The sequence below is a fragment of the Pholis gunnellus genome (assembly GCF_910591455.1).
Source record: "Pholis gunnellus genome assembly, chromosome: 2".
NCBI classification, from domain to species: Eukaryota; Metazoa; Chordata; class Actinopteri; order Perciformes; family Pholidae; genus Pholis; species Pholis gunnellus.
This window is the reverse complement of record NC_136536.1, coordinates 19,119,471-19,135,684: the sequence shown is the minus strand read 5'-3', so window position 1 is coordinate 19,135,684 and position 16,214 is coordinate 19,119,471. Positions and strand designations below refer to the sequence as shown.

Below are 16,214 nucleotides of genomic sequence, written 5' to 3'. Positions count from 1 at the left end.
GAGGATTAGCCGGCTACCATACCTCCCACTGACTCCCAATGATTATAGCCGCGCACTGTCAGACTTCATTACATTCCCCCTTACAAACTTACTTTCTAAGTACCGCAGACATTTCAACTTCTGATGGAACTAAGTTTCCAAAAAATTGCCACTTTTAAGTACCATGATGAATGTCCTGTGTGTTATGTTTTGGCAGTTGGGAGAAACACAGGTGAGCAGTTGCAGATGTGTGTTTACCTGATAAGTGTTGGAAGTGTTGATGAGCCATGTCATATTTTGATTAATCTAGCTTGGAGGTTTGATGGTCTAATTGTTCAATTCAAATTTGTAACATCTGTACAGTACCTGGAGTGGAAATATCAAAGGAGCTCCACTATTGATTACAGAATCACTGAATACAAATATGTAATTTGCTGCACAGTGAACACACACTGACTGTTTCCATCAGTATAGATTTTCTTTTTTTGTTCTTGCCTGAAAGAAGTATTGAACGAAGGAGTGAATACAAAGGACGACACACTGAACAAAAACTCCGAGTTGTGTCAATGGATAAAAGCCCCAAATCCTGAAAAACACAAAATCGGTACCACTACCTCAAAACAGAGACTGACAGAACTAAGACGTGGTTACCTTGTAGAGCTGCAGTTTGTGCCGAAAAGGCAAATAAATTAAGGGAAAATGTTAAAGAGACACAGGCCACATCCCACTCACACATGTGCTGTTAACAGTACTTAATTTAGTTCTAAAAACAAAATGTGTTTGAAATAATCTTGATGAGAATATTAGGGACAAGACTCGATCCGAAGGTAAACAAATCAAATTCGTAAAACGTTGTCAACTGAATCGAACTTCTGGCGCGTTTTCCTGTTTTTTGTGTCTTATCCTGATCATTATACATTTTTACATTATTTAACAATCTAGGAGTAGAACAGCTTCATTACAGTCGTCTAATCTTGCCAACTGAGGCCGTCCACAGAAGTAACTGAGTCAAAGATCTTAACACATCCTAAAACAGCATTTGTTAGTGTGTCTCGTGCTCATCCACCTTCCCAGTGGTGTGGACTTTACCTGTTGGAGAAGCTGCAAGCCCGGGAATGTTCTCATTCCCAGATATAAGGACATTCTCTGGCAGGAGGTGCATCACGGAAACCAGCGCGGGGTGGTTTTTTATGGCACAGTCCAAATGTGCTCCATCAATAGTCTTCAGGAGACTGCTGTCTGCAGGAAAAGATATACAACGCATTTATGTAGAACTGTTTTACTACTTCACATGCATTTCATGACAAACAAGCAAACCGCCACTCTGAATACAAATGAGTTCGATACGATACTTCAGCCGGCCGTCATCCCCAACACACCCAAAGCATCAATCTCCTTGGCGCTTCAGAGTCTAATATTTCCCCAAAAGCAATGAGTCACAGACAACATGACACCAAACACGCAGACCATTTTTCAATATTCCATTTGGGTGTTGGTGACCTAGGTGCAATGTTCCATTACGCTGCGAGCATCGTTTTCCGGGCCTAAACTGAAATGACAACCATGGAAAAAAAAAAAAGACGCTCCTCCGGAAGAGCACTGCAGCGTAGATGAGGCACGGGGCATGAGCAATGTGGTTGTCATCGTTCAAGCAGGTCGTCCAATGACAAGCGACGCCCCGCAATCCCAGCCATTAACGCGAAGCGCAGACTATTCGGAAGGTGAGCAAAGTGGTGTTTGATGCGCTGCATATGTTGGCTTCCTTTTTTCCTTTTTTCCTTTTTTGAACAGCATCACAATCTTTCACTCTGACGGGGGTTAATGATTGCACCTTCAAAAGCATCAGTGACAATCAATACAGGGCGCTTCATTCACCCCCATAGGCTGTTTTGACAAGGTGACAGCCAGTGAAACGGTGGTGGTGTCTGAAAACATTGCGAGTGTTGCAGATTTCTGTGAATTCATAGGTGTGTGTGTACAGGGCAAAAGGTAGTCACTACTCCGGAACAAAATACTGTTTCTGAGCTTTCTGGCGACGACGAGAAACATGTTCGTGGAAACCCAAGAGAGCCTCCGGAGAAGCCTGCCATCCTTCTGGCTTCAGGTTGTTTGGAAGACTACTCATTTCCAGCATGACATCAAGCTAAACGTGCATCAAAGCGACGCCAGGTCTGTTTGAAATCCAAGGAAGAGTCAGGATTATTGACTTGCAAGGCTTTCCCCACCACAGTCGCCACACCCACACCCCCCAAACATTTTAAGGAAAAATATGAAACGAGAAAAGATGAGACACACTTAAACATCACAAGACGCTGTGGATCCTCTGAAAGAGTGATGGAATAATGTGAATTTTCAAATTCTGCAAAGGCTTGGAGAATAGATAGCAGGATTCAAGCTAAATATTAAGGAGTTCTGACTTGCAGCAAATATAAATACATTACACTATTTGTTCACTTTGTTTTACTATTGGTGTTAAATTATACAATCTTGTCTTCAGACAATCTTACTTTACTGTAAAGGACATTGCCTGACAACAGAAAATACAAGTCAATAAAGCCAGAATGTTCACATCTAACCCAAAATATAGACTCTGCACGTGCTGACAAACGTGCAAACACATTCATGTATGCTAACATCTTGAGTCATGTAGCCATCACTGTCCACGTCCGTTTTGGAGTATATCTGACCTTTAGTGTACAGCAGTTAACCAAGCGCCCTACCAGCCATCAAAATATGCAGCTACAGCATCACAGTTCTAATAAAAACTACCACTAAAGTAATCCACACAATTTCTCTTAACTATAAAACTATTAACTATATGCGTCAGTCAGCTTATAAAACATTAGTGCATTTTTTCTGACTGCCTTACGAACTTTAAAAGCAAGTTTATTACCTGGAATAGAGAAATAAAGTCCAAACTTTTGAAAGGAAGAATCTAATTTGTTCAGATATTGGTAGCTTCACAATGAATTCAATTTTGAAGACGATTTAAGACGCGACGTTACACTTCAAAACCAACCGGTAAATCCATCACTTACACGTTTATGCTACTAGGTTATTCTCCAGAAACCACAGAAGTAATCGTTTTACCAAGAAAATAAATGCAGTAACATAACAAATGGATCACAAGGGGTTCAGCGGAATAGCAGGAATAAAAAGAAAGTTGATTCTATGTTGAATTTATTTGAAATAAATGGTATCTTAGAGACTTGAAGGAGAAATACATTTATGTTGTTAAAGAAGCCAGCGCCTTCATCTTTAAGTCAATGAAAGAGGGATTGAGAAGGAAAGGAGATGACGGAGTATGTTGCCGTGTTCTCATCCCCTCCCTTTCCATGACTCGTCCCAGCCAAACCCTTTAACTCAGTGAACAGTAAACTTACTACAAACAAATTGCTTATGTGTAAAGCCAAAAGAACGGTTTGGGGAAATCTCTGAGGTTGCAGCACCACATCGACTCTGTTCTACAAACGTTCTCAGTGGCGACAGCAGCTTTCTCACCATAGACACAGAAGAAAAGTAGGCTGAGTATGAAGGGAGAAACAGGGAGAAACAGGGAGGGGGGAGAAAGCCAAGCGCAGAACTTTCTTGACACAGATGCTGCCCAGGTGTCGGCAACTTTTTTCATCATTTATTTCTTGCAATTCATTATGCATCAAGCTTGGCTTTCAGTCAGATGCTGCGCATGCATTAGAAAACTACCCCAAATTTCCTTACAGCAGCGGTGTCGTACCTCAGAGTCGGTTGAGCAGCATCTTGGCAAGAGATGTGAAACCAAGGAAGTGGAGGGGAAAATGGCTCAGCATCAGACAAAATGAGGCAGTGGGTTTGGGGGAGGTGGTTGAGTGGGAAAGAGGAAATGATAAAGATGAAAACAAATGGGGTGATTTTGGAGAGCCGGTTTTACTGCAAACTCAGGTACGAGTGAATGGATTTGAAGTGGTGACTTTGGTGCTTCTGCATGTCACGTGCCAGAGATCACTTGTCAAACAGTGAAGGTAGCACGAGGGATGTAAACATCAAGCTTAGCCAAAGCTCAATGTCTAAAACAATTCCATATTTGGTGATTTGGGTTTAAATGATTAGCTGCTTTACTTTTTTATACGGCTTTGTAAATTGTCCGGAGTCGGATTGGTGGCCAGAGATATTAAGCAATCTGAAAACGTCCACTCAGGCTCTCGAAAATGTTGATGCGCATGTTCCACTGATGTCCAGACCGATTTTTGAGGCCGATACTGCGAGATATTTTGGAATAGAAACACCTAATGTGAATATATATCAGCCAATATTTCATACACAAGAACATGTAACTTAAACATGCAATAATTCCTTTCTATTTAGTTATTAAAGAATTATTACCGACATGCACTGGAACATGAAACAATTAAAAATGAACAAATGAAATGGACAAACCATAAAATCTCTGATTGTATTTTGTACCGTGCCATTTCTTTTTACCTTTCAGCAGACACATGCTGATACCAATACATGTATATCTGCAATAGCCAATATCAGCCAATATTAACTTGGTGAGAACATTGCGTTAAATAGTTACAGTGTAAGAAAGCTAAATGATAAGTTATAACTTTCTGTTAATGTTGCTCTCTTCCTTGTTCAATGATACCTCCACAGCAGTACACAGTTGTACACAGATATCTTGGTCTGTTTTAACGAATCTGTTGTTGCAGCTGGTAGAAATGTTGGCAAAATGGTTTTAAAGATCTGGGACTAGTTTGAATCCATATCAATCACTAATAGAGATCTGGAACACACACGAAAAAAGCCCTGTTTAAATGCAAAGTTTGCCCCGTCGCAATATGAGCCTAAAGTGGAAATGTTCCAGGTGGAAGAGCCACAACAGGGGAAAAGTGTTGTTTAACTTCATTAAGTTTGTTGGAAGATTGAAGTTCACCCAAACAGCAATAAAGCTTGGCGTAGGTGGTGAAAAACAAACACTTACGTGGGTTGCCTTTGAGTCTGATATGCAAGGAAAACCCTTTTGAAGGCACCAGTAAACCTTTTTATCTTCGCCACAGGATTTTTTTTGGTATATCAGTGAGAGCATTTGTCATGGCATTACCTCTCAGTCCCCCCCCCCCCCACACACACACACACACACAGATGTACACACAATAAATTGATTCATCGTGGTGTTAATTCAAATTAGGATATGCTAATGCAAACACAATGTACCATCTGTTTGTCCTCTCATCACACCAAGAGGACCGCAGAGCAGCCCTCCATCCTTCTTATTCTATTTTTTCTCCTCTCTGCTCCTTCCCCTTTCCTCCCAGTTGGTCGAGAGGAGAAGCTTAGATCAAGCCAATGAGCTTACTGCCTCCCTTCGTGCTTGTTTCCTCCTCCCTTTTTTTTTTTTTTAGAGGACTAAGACTTTCAAAAGCCCCACGGCAACTTCCTTTCCTCCATCTTCTCTTCTTTTCCCATTTCCTGCCTCTTGACCCTGACTCCAGCTCTGAAAAATAGGGATGCTTTGACTTCTCTGCCACTACCACTCTATTTCTTTCTTCCCTCGTGTTCCTTTTTCTGTTCCAATTCAGGCCCACTTGTCTCCAATTTATGTTTCAGCATTTGGGTTTTCTCCATTGATCTTATACTCACAGGTTAAAACTGCGTTTAACCTAAAAAATGCCTCCTTTTCAGAGCCATGATAAAAGCTTGTTGTTTCTTGTTTCTTGCTTTTAGCTGCACCACTTAGTATCTTTGAATCAGCCCAGAGGCTCAAATCTCATCTATCTATTTCATTATGTAATCTGGTGACAATCATAATTAGAGTTATGAGAATCTACCCATCCCATTCCCTTTCATTCCCATGTTTCCACCAAGTTAGCAAACCCTCTCTACTCTCCTCCTTCCTTCTTCCTCTTCTTCATGTATTCATGTATTATCTCTCATTCATTGGCCCATCCCAAAGGGTGTGTGTGTGTGTGTGTGTGTGTGTGTGTGTGTGTGTGTGTGTGTGTGTGTGTGTGTGTGTGTGTGTGTGTGTGTGTGTGTGTGTGTGTGTGTGTGTGTGTGTGTGTGTGTGTGTGTGTGTGTGTGTGTGTGTGTGTGTGTGTGTGTGGCTCAGCCAGTGGCATAGAGCCCTGCTAGGCAGTAGAACATAGAAACATGCATTGTTTGGCAGCCATGCACCTACACAGTATATACCCTGCTTGACCGCACTCACACTCTGCCAATTGCATCCCCCTTCACACACACCACACACACCACACACACACATATATACAACGACATGCCCTGGCAGTGAGTGGCCCTTCTCTGCAATGATGGCCGGCTGTCAAAGCTGGCAGTCATTGCAAAACGATGGACTCTGTTGTGACAGAAATATGGAAGCTCTCAATAAATGCATCCATTAAAATGACATTTCTGTAAAAACATGCTGGACAATTGCATGTAAATGTAAGTCTTTTTTGCTGCCCCTATACACTTCTATGACTTTAACATGGCGATTTTGTTACGTGCCTGTTTAAACGATAAGGCCGGCGTTATTCTTAATATTTCTTACTGTCAACAAATGTGTTCCCTACCCTCTTCTCTGCCCTGTAGAGGTGAGAGTCTCATCTCATGATTCGCTTCAGATTCTTAGTATCATAATTCAATTCTAAACCAACAGACCCTTTTAACAGCAGCCATGGTCATAGCTGGGTAAACACAGGTGTCACTGATAAACATGATTATGGTCTCATTCTACTTTGTGTGTCACAGCCATTCCGGTGAGCCAGCGCGCACAACACCAGAGCCCTCCTGGATGAAACGGGGTCATAATTAATGTTATCAACACCTGTGTGGACCCTGCTTTTGGGTGCACATAAAAGATGCACTAGTGCACCTAAATGAAAACGTTAGATGCACAAGTGAAACTAAAGTAAGTCCGGAGCCATGTAGCACTTTTCTACCTGAACGGACAAAGCACTTTACACCCCCCCCGACGTCTGCAGAGGTATACTCTGCATGGCGCTGGCCTCTCACACTGAAGCAACTTGGGGTTCAGTGACTTTGCTCAAGCGCGGCATTCTAAAGTAGTTGGCACTAGTGCGATTCAAAATGTTGTCTAAGTAATGAAGCTTGCTTGGAAATTGAATCGTCTCTTTTCTATTCAGTTTCCAATTAACTAGTTCTCTTTCAGGTATCTGTGTGTGTGTGTGTGTGTGTGTGTGTCCCAAAATGTTTTAGCAAACAACCGTGTTTACCAATTGTTTTTTTCTGGGATGAAAAAAACGTCGCCCTTGTTTGCCATTGACTATAAAAAAAACGGCACTGTCTGCAAAGTGGTTCCAATAGATGTGATCTGGTGTGAATGTGTAAAGTGGTCTGAGTTGACATAGATTATTATCCCTGTCCTGTCCAGCTTAAGACTAGTGAAAGACTTATTTAATTAAAGCTCACCTTGCACTACAGCGCGCCCTGAAAAGTGAAATACTTTTCTCACGTTTTCAAAATCTTTATAACCCCAATATGCAGTGTAGCTATGTGTAAATATGCTATGTTATGCATGTTGCATATGGGGAAAGTCATGCAGCAAATGGTTTGGCCAGCTGGGAATTGAACCGGGGGACTCGCCCATAACATTCTTGATTGATTTCTTAGAAACTGAGTTACCACAAGGTACGCCCTGTTTTCATTCATCTGTCTTCATTGTGAGAAGAACCCAGTGAACTCGTTTTCCATTGAACAATTCTCAGCGGATCGTGGAGACAAAGACGTCACTTCTACCGCGAACAGCGGACAGAATGTTGACCTACCTGTGTACTCCAGAGGACGGAGTACAATTACTGGCCTTGGAACGGACATAAAGCCCCATTGTGTAAATGATGGAGCTGAGGTTTGTTTGATCCTCTTATACTAGCATACCAGGAAAGTTCATACAGCATGAACACAGTATACACTGAAGACATAATTGGAAGCCCTTTTAATGCCCCGAAGACACCGAGGGAGGAACACTAGCTCATGCTAATCAATAGACCGCTGGTCAATATCAGCTTCTTTCAAAAAGTTTTTCTCAATGACACAAAATCAACTAAATGTTTCAAAGTTGTTATGGCCCAGAGTGTGACATTCAACAAGAGGAAAAGTCCAGATCTCAGATCTTCTCACACTAACAAATCACAACACAGAGCCTTACAGAAGAGCGCTGTGCCCGGCCTCAAGCTGTACGTATGAGGCCGTCTCAGAAAAGCAGCTTGGATCGTGTTCACACCAACATTTTCACTGCATTAAAAAAAAAAGAATCAGCTTCTTCATTCAATAAGACCACTGTGTGGGCACAGCGAGGGTCCCAACACAGAGTCCCAATTGTTTTGGCAACCCACCAAAAGAACTTCCTGGTTCTCATTTTGCGTTCTCTCCGGTACCTGGAACAACATTCCCACACCGACACGGCCCCTTGTGTTTTGCACCCGGGGTATTTTCTGTACAATCACGTTCACCAGGTGGCATTTTGTCGTTTTCCGATTGGTTGCAAACATCCGAGGGGGGCAGGTCTTACGTAACGTGAGCCGGCCTTGAGCGCAGACGCCAACGAAGATAAAGGGAGAGTAGAGATTGTGTGAGAGTGGCATGCTGAGTGAATGCAAAGAGAAACAGTGTGTTGCGTCTGTGACGGACAATGAATTATAACCCACATCCCTGAAGTGTTTTGATTTAGTTTCCGTCTGCATCTATTTGTTCATCTAAAATGAACTGAAACCAAATGAGCTCAGTGCGCCGTTGCTGACATGAGAGGAGAGCCGGCCACGCATTGAGATGAGCCACGCTCTCCGTTTTGGTACTTCGCCTTAAGGCGTCCGCTTGTTTTAGGACTATGAGGAAGCACACTCTGCTGCAATGATGATGGTGGGTTGACGCTTGCTATGGCTTTAAAATGGCAGACGTGTGGAGATGCAGCCGTTTATAGTTTAAATTCATTCGCTTCCATTCAATCCATCTTTCAACCCTTTAAACTTCATTCGCAGCACATCAAGAAGTAATGAAGATATTATTCTTATCCGGAGCAACGCTATTTTCAAAAAACAAAGTCGGGGAAACTGAATACTGTGGAATCTGTAATGAATGAAGGATGAAAACAACGTCAGCCCCCGGGGCATGTTTCCTCATTATAATTCGTTCACACAATGAGACATGAATGACCGCCATGAGGATATGTACTTATTTCACACCAGCACAGAACAGTTTGAGACACTTGTTTGTCTCCACAAACTCAGACTCACGATGCTTCACATCAAGGACTGCGTGTTGCTGTCACAGTGGATGAGACGAAAAGTGATACAAAGAAACAAAAAAAAGGGTTCCGTCCATAAAAGAGCCGCAAGAGTGGCAGCAATATGGCCCTTAGAACCAAAAAAATAAAAGCAAACGTTCCACTAAACAACAGGCATGTGGTTAATAATTCAGCGAGTATAAGAGTCCGTTTGAGAAAAGGGTTTCTAATATTCATGTGACATGATAGCCAAGACAGGAACTCTGGCTCTCACTGGGCACAGTGTTATTCACACTGCGAGGCACTACAGTGTTTTGTAATTCATAGCCGTGGTTTTTAGGCCAAGCAAGGACATATCTAGACCAACCCCGAGCTTCAGCGGCAAACTCAATAATTCAGGATTCATTCTCAAAAGCTAAACTGATACAAGTCTGATATTAAAAGATAATCCAATCAGCAGTCGTGAACCACACCCGCAGCCAGATGAATAACCAAACTGTCAACCTCCAGCAGGGAGATCCACAGTTAAAGTAATTCAATCAGAAGTAATAGCTTTCTTCATTACCTGTTCATTGCATATGGAACTGTTCGGCATCATGCGGAGTGTGAGGATCTTTCAAATCACTCTGGGAGCTTTTGGACGCAGCTTGCATAGAGGCGCTTTAAAGAAATATATTGCTAAAAAGTACTCCGAAACTTGCCCTGAGGAGAAAAATACGATGGTCAATAATACATTGACCCTGGCTGCCTGGGACTACTTTAATTTCAGGGCCAAATGCAAGGGGCAAGGTGTTGGCTGCTTCAAATGTGTCTTTTCTCTCCGTCGGACATCTCGGTTAGCCGGTCCTTACATGCAGGTGACCCGTCCCTCTGTGATGGTACCTGGCAGAGAAGTCAGATACTTGACAGAGAACTCCTCCTTGTGTCCATTTCCCATTGTTGTTTTCCTCCGACATTTTCATTTTATTGTTTTCTCTCTGCACCGGTGTCTCTTTTGGAGCTTTCACACAGAATATCTGTTTTGCTTTTCCTCACACGCTTTGTACTGGGAGTTATTCCAAGTCAGTGAGGTTTTCGGATAGCGGTGCCAGCTCAGCTGGGTTAGACAAATTAAATGTGTCGCTAGTCAATCTACTTTATTTACTATATCTCATCAAAGCATAAGCCACCACTCTGATACTCTATCATTTTACTTTGATAGTAGCTAACAGATTAATTCTTTGCCAAAATAAATTGACACAGCAGGGCCACTACCCCATCACGGAGTACAGACTATATGACGTGGTCGTGAATCATTGGTACGATATTGAATTTGGAAAACAGCTCAGCCTGCTATAACATGGCAAAGAACAGAAAAGAGGAAACATGGCGTGGCCTGAAAATACATACAGTTATGTCCCACGTGTATTGCGGGCCTCTCATCTTTTCCTGTTGCATTACTCAGGGGACAAACACTTAAAGTGAGTCAGCCTAATAAATACTTACAATATATGGTATAGAATAAAAAAGCTCCTTACAGTCAACGGTGTCCCTCAGGAGGGGATGGAGGAGACTTCTTGGTGATCCATGGTGTAGATTGAGCCTAGGAGACACATTGAGAGCAACCTGAGTGACTGAATGAATGAATGCAGATGGAGCCGCTATAGTTTCCAATGGGTTGAAGGCTGTGCTAGCTACATTCAATCCCAATGTCAACAACTGGTGTCTGTTAAGTTTGTGCTCTCTGGTTCCCGCCTCAGACGACCATCAATCAAAACTAACAGATGTAAATTCTCTTTCATACCCTCTGACATTTCCCTGTTCAACTCTATAAAGTACAAATAGCAACAGCACCTCTTCAACCATGCCTTTTCTGATATTGTATCGTTTTTGCTACTGCGGCAAAACCGAACAAATAAAAGGTCGTGAACTTGGACTAGCTGACTGCTTTCACAAAGTAGTAGTTCTGCAAGTATGCTACATGAACGTCTGGCAATCTTGCAGCTCCTGGATGATATTCAAGCAGCCACAGCCACGCCTGTCCTTCAACAATCTCCTCATAACAAATTAATACCTGGCTGGTGTAATTAAGGATGGGATAATCACCTTCTGTCCCCGTCAGCAGCCTGAGCCTCTGGCCTGTTGGTAAAAAGTTCCAGGACAGTGAAGCCTCGCCCCAGGGCCTGCTGGGAACCATCTGGCCTGGGTGACAACGACACCACCTCCAGGACCAGTACTGCGCTGGGCAACCGCAGAGACGTATGGAAATACAGGACCTAAAAGGAGTCATTAAAACACACAGAGAAAATTTACGTCGTCAATGCCACATCTTTGATTTTGTTCAGAATGCAGCTTGGATTTTATCTAATGCCAATGCCTGTGATCTAAACCGGAGTACATTGAAATGCGTATCAAAACATGGCATCTGTGGGTCAAAGCAGCTTTTAAGCAGAGTTGGCAAGTTAGACAGTACATCTTCAAAACAATATAATTATACCATAAAGCACTGGTATTTACCTCTGTTAACACACTGTTAAAACATAGGTGTTTAATTAAAAGCTGTCACACCAGCCCAAACGAACAGGTGTGAAAGCATGCTAAAGGAAAGTGGACATTTTTCTCAAGAAAAAAAAGTTTTGCAATTCAATCACGTTTTGCCTTATTCCAAAGCTTTTTGTAAAATATATTATATTATACTATACTATACAAACAGCATGTTGACTATCACAGGGAAGTGACACATAAACAAGTACAAGATGGCGCACAGTCCCATGGCCCTCAGCTTGGTTTTCAGCATCAACTCTTGCTGACAGTTTATAGATAGTCATCATACGTGAGAGGATCCCTCACATATGGCACTGGGACTCTGGACACCTTGGCTGAAAATAACATTAACACTGCACTCATTTTCACCAGGTGTGCCGGATTTTTCAACAAAAGCATGCGCTGTTGAATTAACTTGAAAGAACAAAAGAAGAACAATAGGAAAAGGATGCCACAGTACCACAAACTTATTTTATTGTATCCATGTATTTCAGATGACTGGGATCCTGAATTAACTGAATTTGGCTCCTGATGTCTACGTCATATGAAGTCACCACTATTAAAAAGGCATATTTCTTTCATCATTGAGTAAAAAAATAACTTCTCATAGCAACTGCTACCACAGCTCAAAAAAGAAAAAGACATCAGCAGAATGGATACATTATTCACTATTGATTGGTTAGGGGAAAAGGAAATACCCCCTCCCAACAAGACATGATGTCAGGCTGAGTGACTGAAGTGAAACGAAATGGCAGTTAATTCTGATGAATTGCCAAAACGATTGTTTGCCTCCATTATTATAGTCGGGTTGTATCTGTGACTTAGAAAGATTAACAAAACTCGTTATTCCATCCAATTGTTGTGCTGCGTTTGATCCTCTGCGGTCATGCCACGCACGTTGGTGTCAATCACCATATTGCAGGTCTGGAAAAGGAAAGAGCCAAACATCCAGGCTTGATGAGAATACCTAATAGGCGACACAAAAAAAATCTCACATTCAAGAGGCGGATACGTACCCCTCGTGAGCTCTTTAGAATTATGTGGGGGGGGGTATGACCTCTCTATTTATACAAAATTTCAGAGGAAGACAGTCGGGTCTTTTGGGAGCCTGTTTGTAGTCCGTGCCAGGTAGGTGCAATGGTTTACAGGCTTGGATCTGCCATTCAAATAGGAAATAATAGCCTACCTACAGCCGAGCCACACTGATTTACATGCACAAAGGCCTGAATATGATAAAAGGGACCCACGAATTCGATATGATCCGTTGGTCCCTGAGCACAATAAAGCCTGTTATTATTTAAAAGCCATAAAGAGGTACACGATAGTGTCAACAGACAATAAAAAAATGGCATTAGCAGACGTGAGCAGACATGAGCTACCTTGAACAGAGCCAATTTCTCCCAGCCCACTGTGGCAGAGCCTGTTCGTCTTCAAACCCCAGCTATCAGCCACAACAGAGCAGTCCATTCAAGTTTAAAACCTCTGAGGCGTTCCCATTTCGGCCACATCGGTCTTTTATCTATGTGGATGGTAGGTTTAAATTACTAGTGCAAATACAAATGCTGCAGAATACAAATGAAAGACGTGGGAGGCGAAGATACTCGTCTAGCCACGGTTTGATTTAGTTAAATGTCTGTTTGCTTGTTTTCATACATTCACCGGACTTTGCCAAGGATTTTCGAGATTCACAAAATAGCTCATGAGACGGGTTTGTCTGCTAAGACGAAAGTCTCCTGCTGGATGTGATTCAACATTAGCAAATGTTTGTGAAGGATTTATCAACACGGGCGATGAGACAGAACGGGATAAGTAACAATGTCTGGTAACTCAACACAGAGGCTTCGGAGTCTGCGAGGACAAAACTGTCAATTGGAACTTTGAGGGAAAAGTAATTTTATGAAAGTTTAACACAACATCTCTGTTCGGATCTGACAACTGACTAATTTCTCGGTAATAGTGATGCTCAATTTCTGGTACTGAACATGTATTCTGTGTGTTTGCTCAGCTTTGAATGCAGATAGATAGCCAAGCAAACGCTGGCTGAGCTGAGAAAAGTAAAAATATCCCCCATCCCAAGATGCAAGTCATTCAGTATTCATGGCCTGAAAAACTTTACTTTCCCTCAGCTTATTTATTTATTCCCCTCCAACCTTAACTCCCAAATCAAAGCCTCATCTGTGACTGAACTTCTCTTGAACCTATCCCAAGCTGTATTAACGAGACATCCCTCCCCCCCCCGGTGATAACGTGGGATTTGCATTGTGGTCAAAGACGTAGTCCCCAGTCTCAGAGCGATCCAAACGTGGACATTGTTCACGACGGATTTCCAATTCAAAGGTAGAATTTCTTTTTCATCTGCCTCACTGCTTTGATATACCTCCAAATTGATTCCGCTCCAATCTCAGGAAAAAAATAAATAAGAAATAAATAAACACTGTCCCCACGGAACAAATATATCTCTGACTCGATTTGCAATAATTTTGAATTTCAAAGGCTGTAGTAAATGCTCAAGGAAACCACTATCACTAGTTATGAATATTTTGTCGACAGACGAGCTCAACTAAGGATGAAATAGTGTCAAGTGTTTTGATTAAACATTTGTACCTAAATTCTCGATACATGAGCTTATTTGTACAGTGTTTCTATGACAGCATGCTTTAGCTGCACCTCGCATGGCCTTTTTTTTTTTTTTTTATTTTAAAAAGCTTTTTCCAACACAAACTCACAGATTTCTTAGATGCCCTGTGTTGTTCAGATCCTGCTTCAGAGCAGCCCTGAAGCAAGATGGTGCTACATCTTTGACCGAGTCTGGAGGTAGTGCTGCAAATAAGGACTGAATGTACTGCGACGCTTTGGAAGGAGAAGAAAGGCGTGTCAATAGAAGTCAGTCAAATTTAGTTGTGTTTTAGTTGTTGACACAACTTGTTGATATATGCCCACAAAGTTCATTTGACTTCTGTTGGCACGCACCTTTCTTCATGTCCTGTCAGCACAGATATAGTCGTTCTCACATTCAAATATTCGACAGTGACGCTTACTTCAGTTTGCCTGAGAGAAAGCTCAAAATGTGCCCTGTTTCAAGGCCAACAGAAATGACTATACTTTTCCCCAGAACTTTGCATGACGGCAATCTCATGAGATCTCGCTCCTTCCCGACGCCACAGGAGCGCTGCGAGATGTCATTGAGAAAACAGCTTGCATCGGCAGCAATGCCAGGCGCAGCATATGTCGGACCTAATGAGAGGTTATAGTGCGCAGCGACTGTCAACAAAGCAGTAATCGATTCTCGCAGGGGTAAATATCCCTCCCCCCCTCCTCCCCACACACACACACACACACACACACAAACACACAACTTGAGTAAAGAGGGGCTAACAGCATTGTGGTGACATTAAAACATCATCAGCACAGAGGCATGGAGCTTGAAGTCACTGTCACTAGCAACAAACAGCCTGTCTGCAGCTTCTGGGGGTTTTGCTGAGACCCCTTTGTGGGTGACAGAGAACCAAACTATGACAGGAAAGAAGGCAAATGAAAGTGAGCGGGCGCTGCTGGGAGATGTAAACCAGAGAGCGGGAGAGATAAAGGGAGAGGATTGCGGTGGTGGTTCTGCCGTGAATCGCTTGAGATCCGTCTCACGGTAAACTGGTTTTAGCAGGTAGCAGGTAAGAACTGTGTCCTGGTAAAATGGTAGAATGAACTTTAATCATAATACCTTGAGACAGAAATCATTTTGTGGGGTGTGAAGGGGGACATTTAGTAGACAATCTAATTAATTACATAACATAAATACAGAGAGAAAGTAAATATACATATATATTTAAATGATATATTAGTAATAAAGCTAACTTATTGTCTTCTTAAAGTGATTATAAAAACTCAGTGATTTGCAATCCATATAAAACATGCTTTTGGAAAATACAAAAACCTGTGTAATAGCTTCATAGAGTCCATTTAGTGGCTGCTGGTGCGAATCAAACAATTATGAGCCTCTCATAGTGCTCTCAGGCTGTAGAAGTAGAGGCTAATTCTTCATGCCCCCTCGAGGTGGTCATTCAAATGCCTGACTTGTGGGAACTGGGCGAGCACTGTGGAGGGGGGGGATCACATGGCATTGCACAAGAAGACGAAGAGGCTGCAAATGAGCATTGGTTCCTGCTTAGAGGTCCAGAGCAGCTGGGGTGTGATTGACATGGGCTCGGTTGTTTGACCCCTGGTGTCCTCCCAAAAGAAAAGCAAACAGGGCATTTCTATTGAGCCAACATGCTGGCTGGGAAGCTGGGAACACTATAGTGTCAGCTACCTGGGACTTAGATAACACGCCTGTGTTAACTGTTCACATGTTATGCATGTACCTGTATGAATGCATGTGACCATGTGTCTAAGACGAATAAAGGCTGACGTAATACAGCATTGAAAAAGCTGACAATACACAGCCTTTAATGCATTTTATTTTAGTGTACATGTAACTGTGAGCTCTTACTGTATCTACTGC

The 16,214-nt window shown here is 42.3% G+C and overlaps 1 protein-coding gene across 1 annotated transcript in view; it reads right to left on the bottom strand.

Annotated features, from left to right (window-relative positions):
* The window catches only part of nphp4 (nephronophthisis 4), a gene marked incomplete at its 5' end in the record, with an annotated part of 141,221 nt that overhangs the window by 109,470 nt on the left and 15,537 nt on the right, over positions 1-16,214 (bottom strand). Inside the window, 3 exons of the mRNA XM_079166699.1 lie at positions 1,069-1,218; positions 10,714-10,778; positions 11,282-11,451. Of these exons, the coding sequence (XP_079022825.1) occupies positions 1,069-1,218; positions 10,714-10,778; positions 11,282-11,451 (385 nt within the window). The remainder of the gene's footprint in view (positions 1-1,068; positions 1,219-10,713; positions 10,779-11,281; positions 11,452-16,214) is intronic.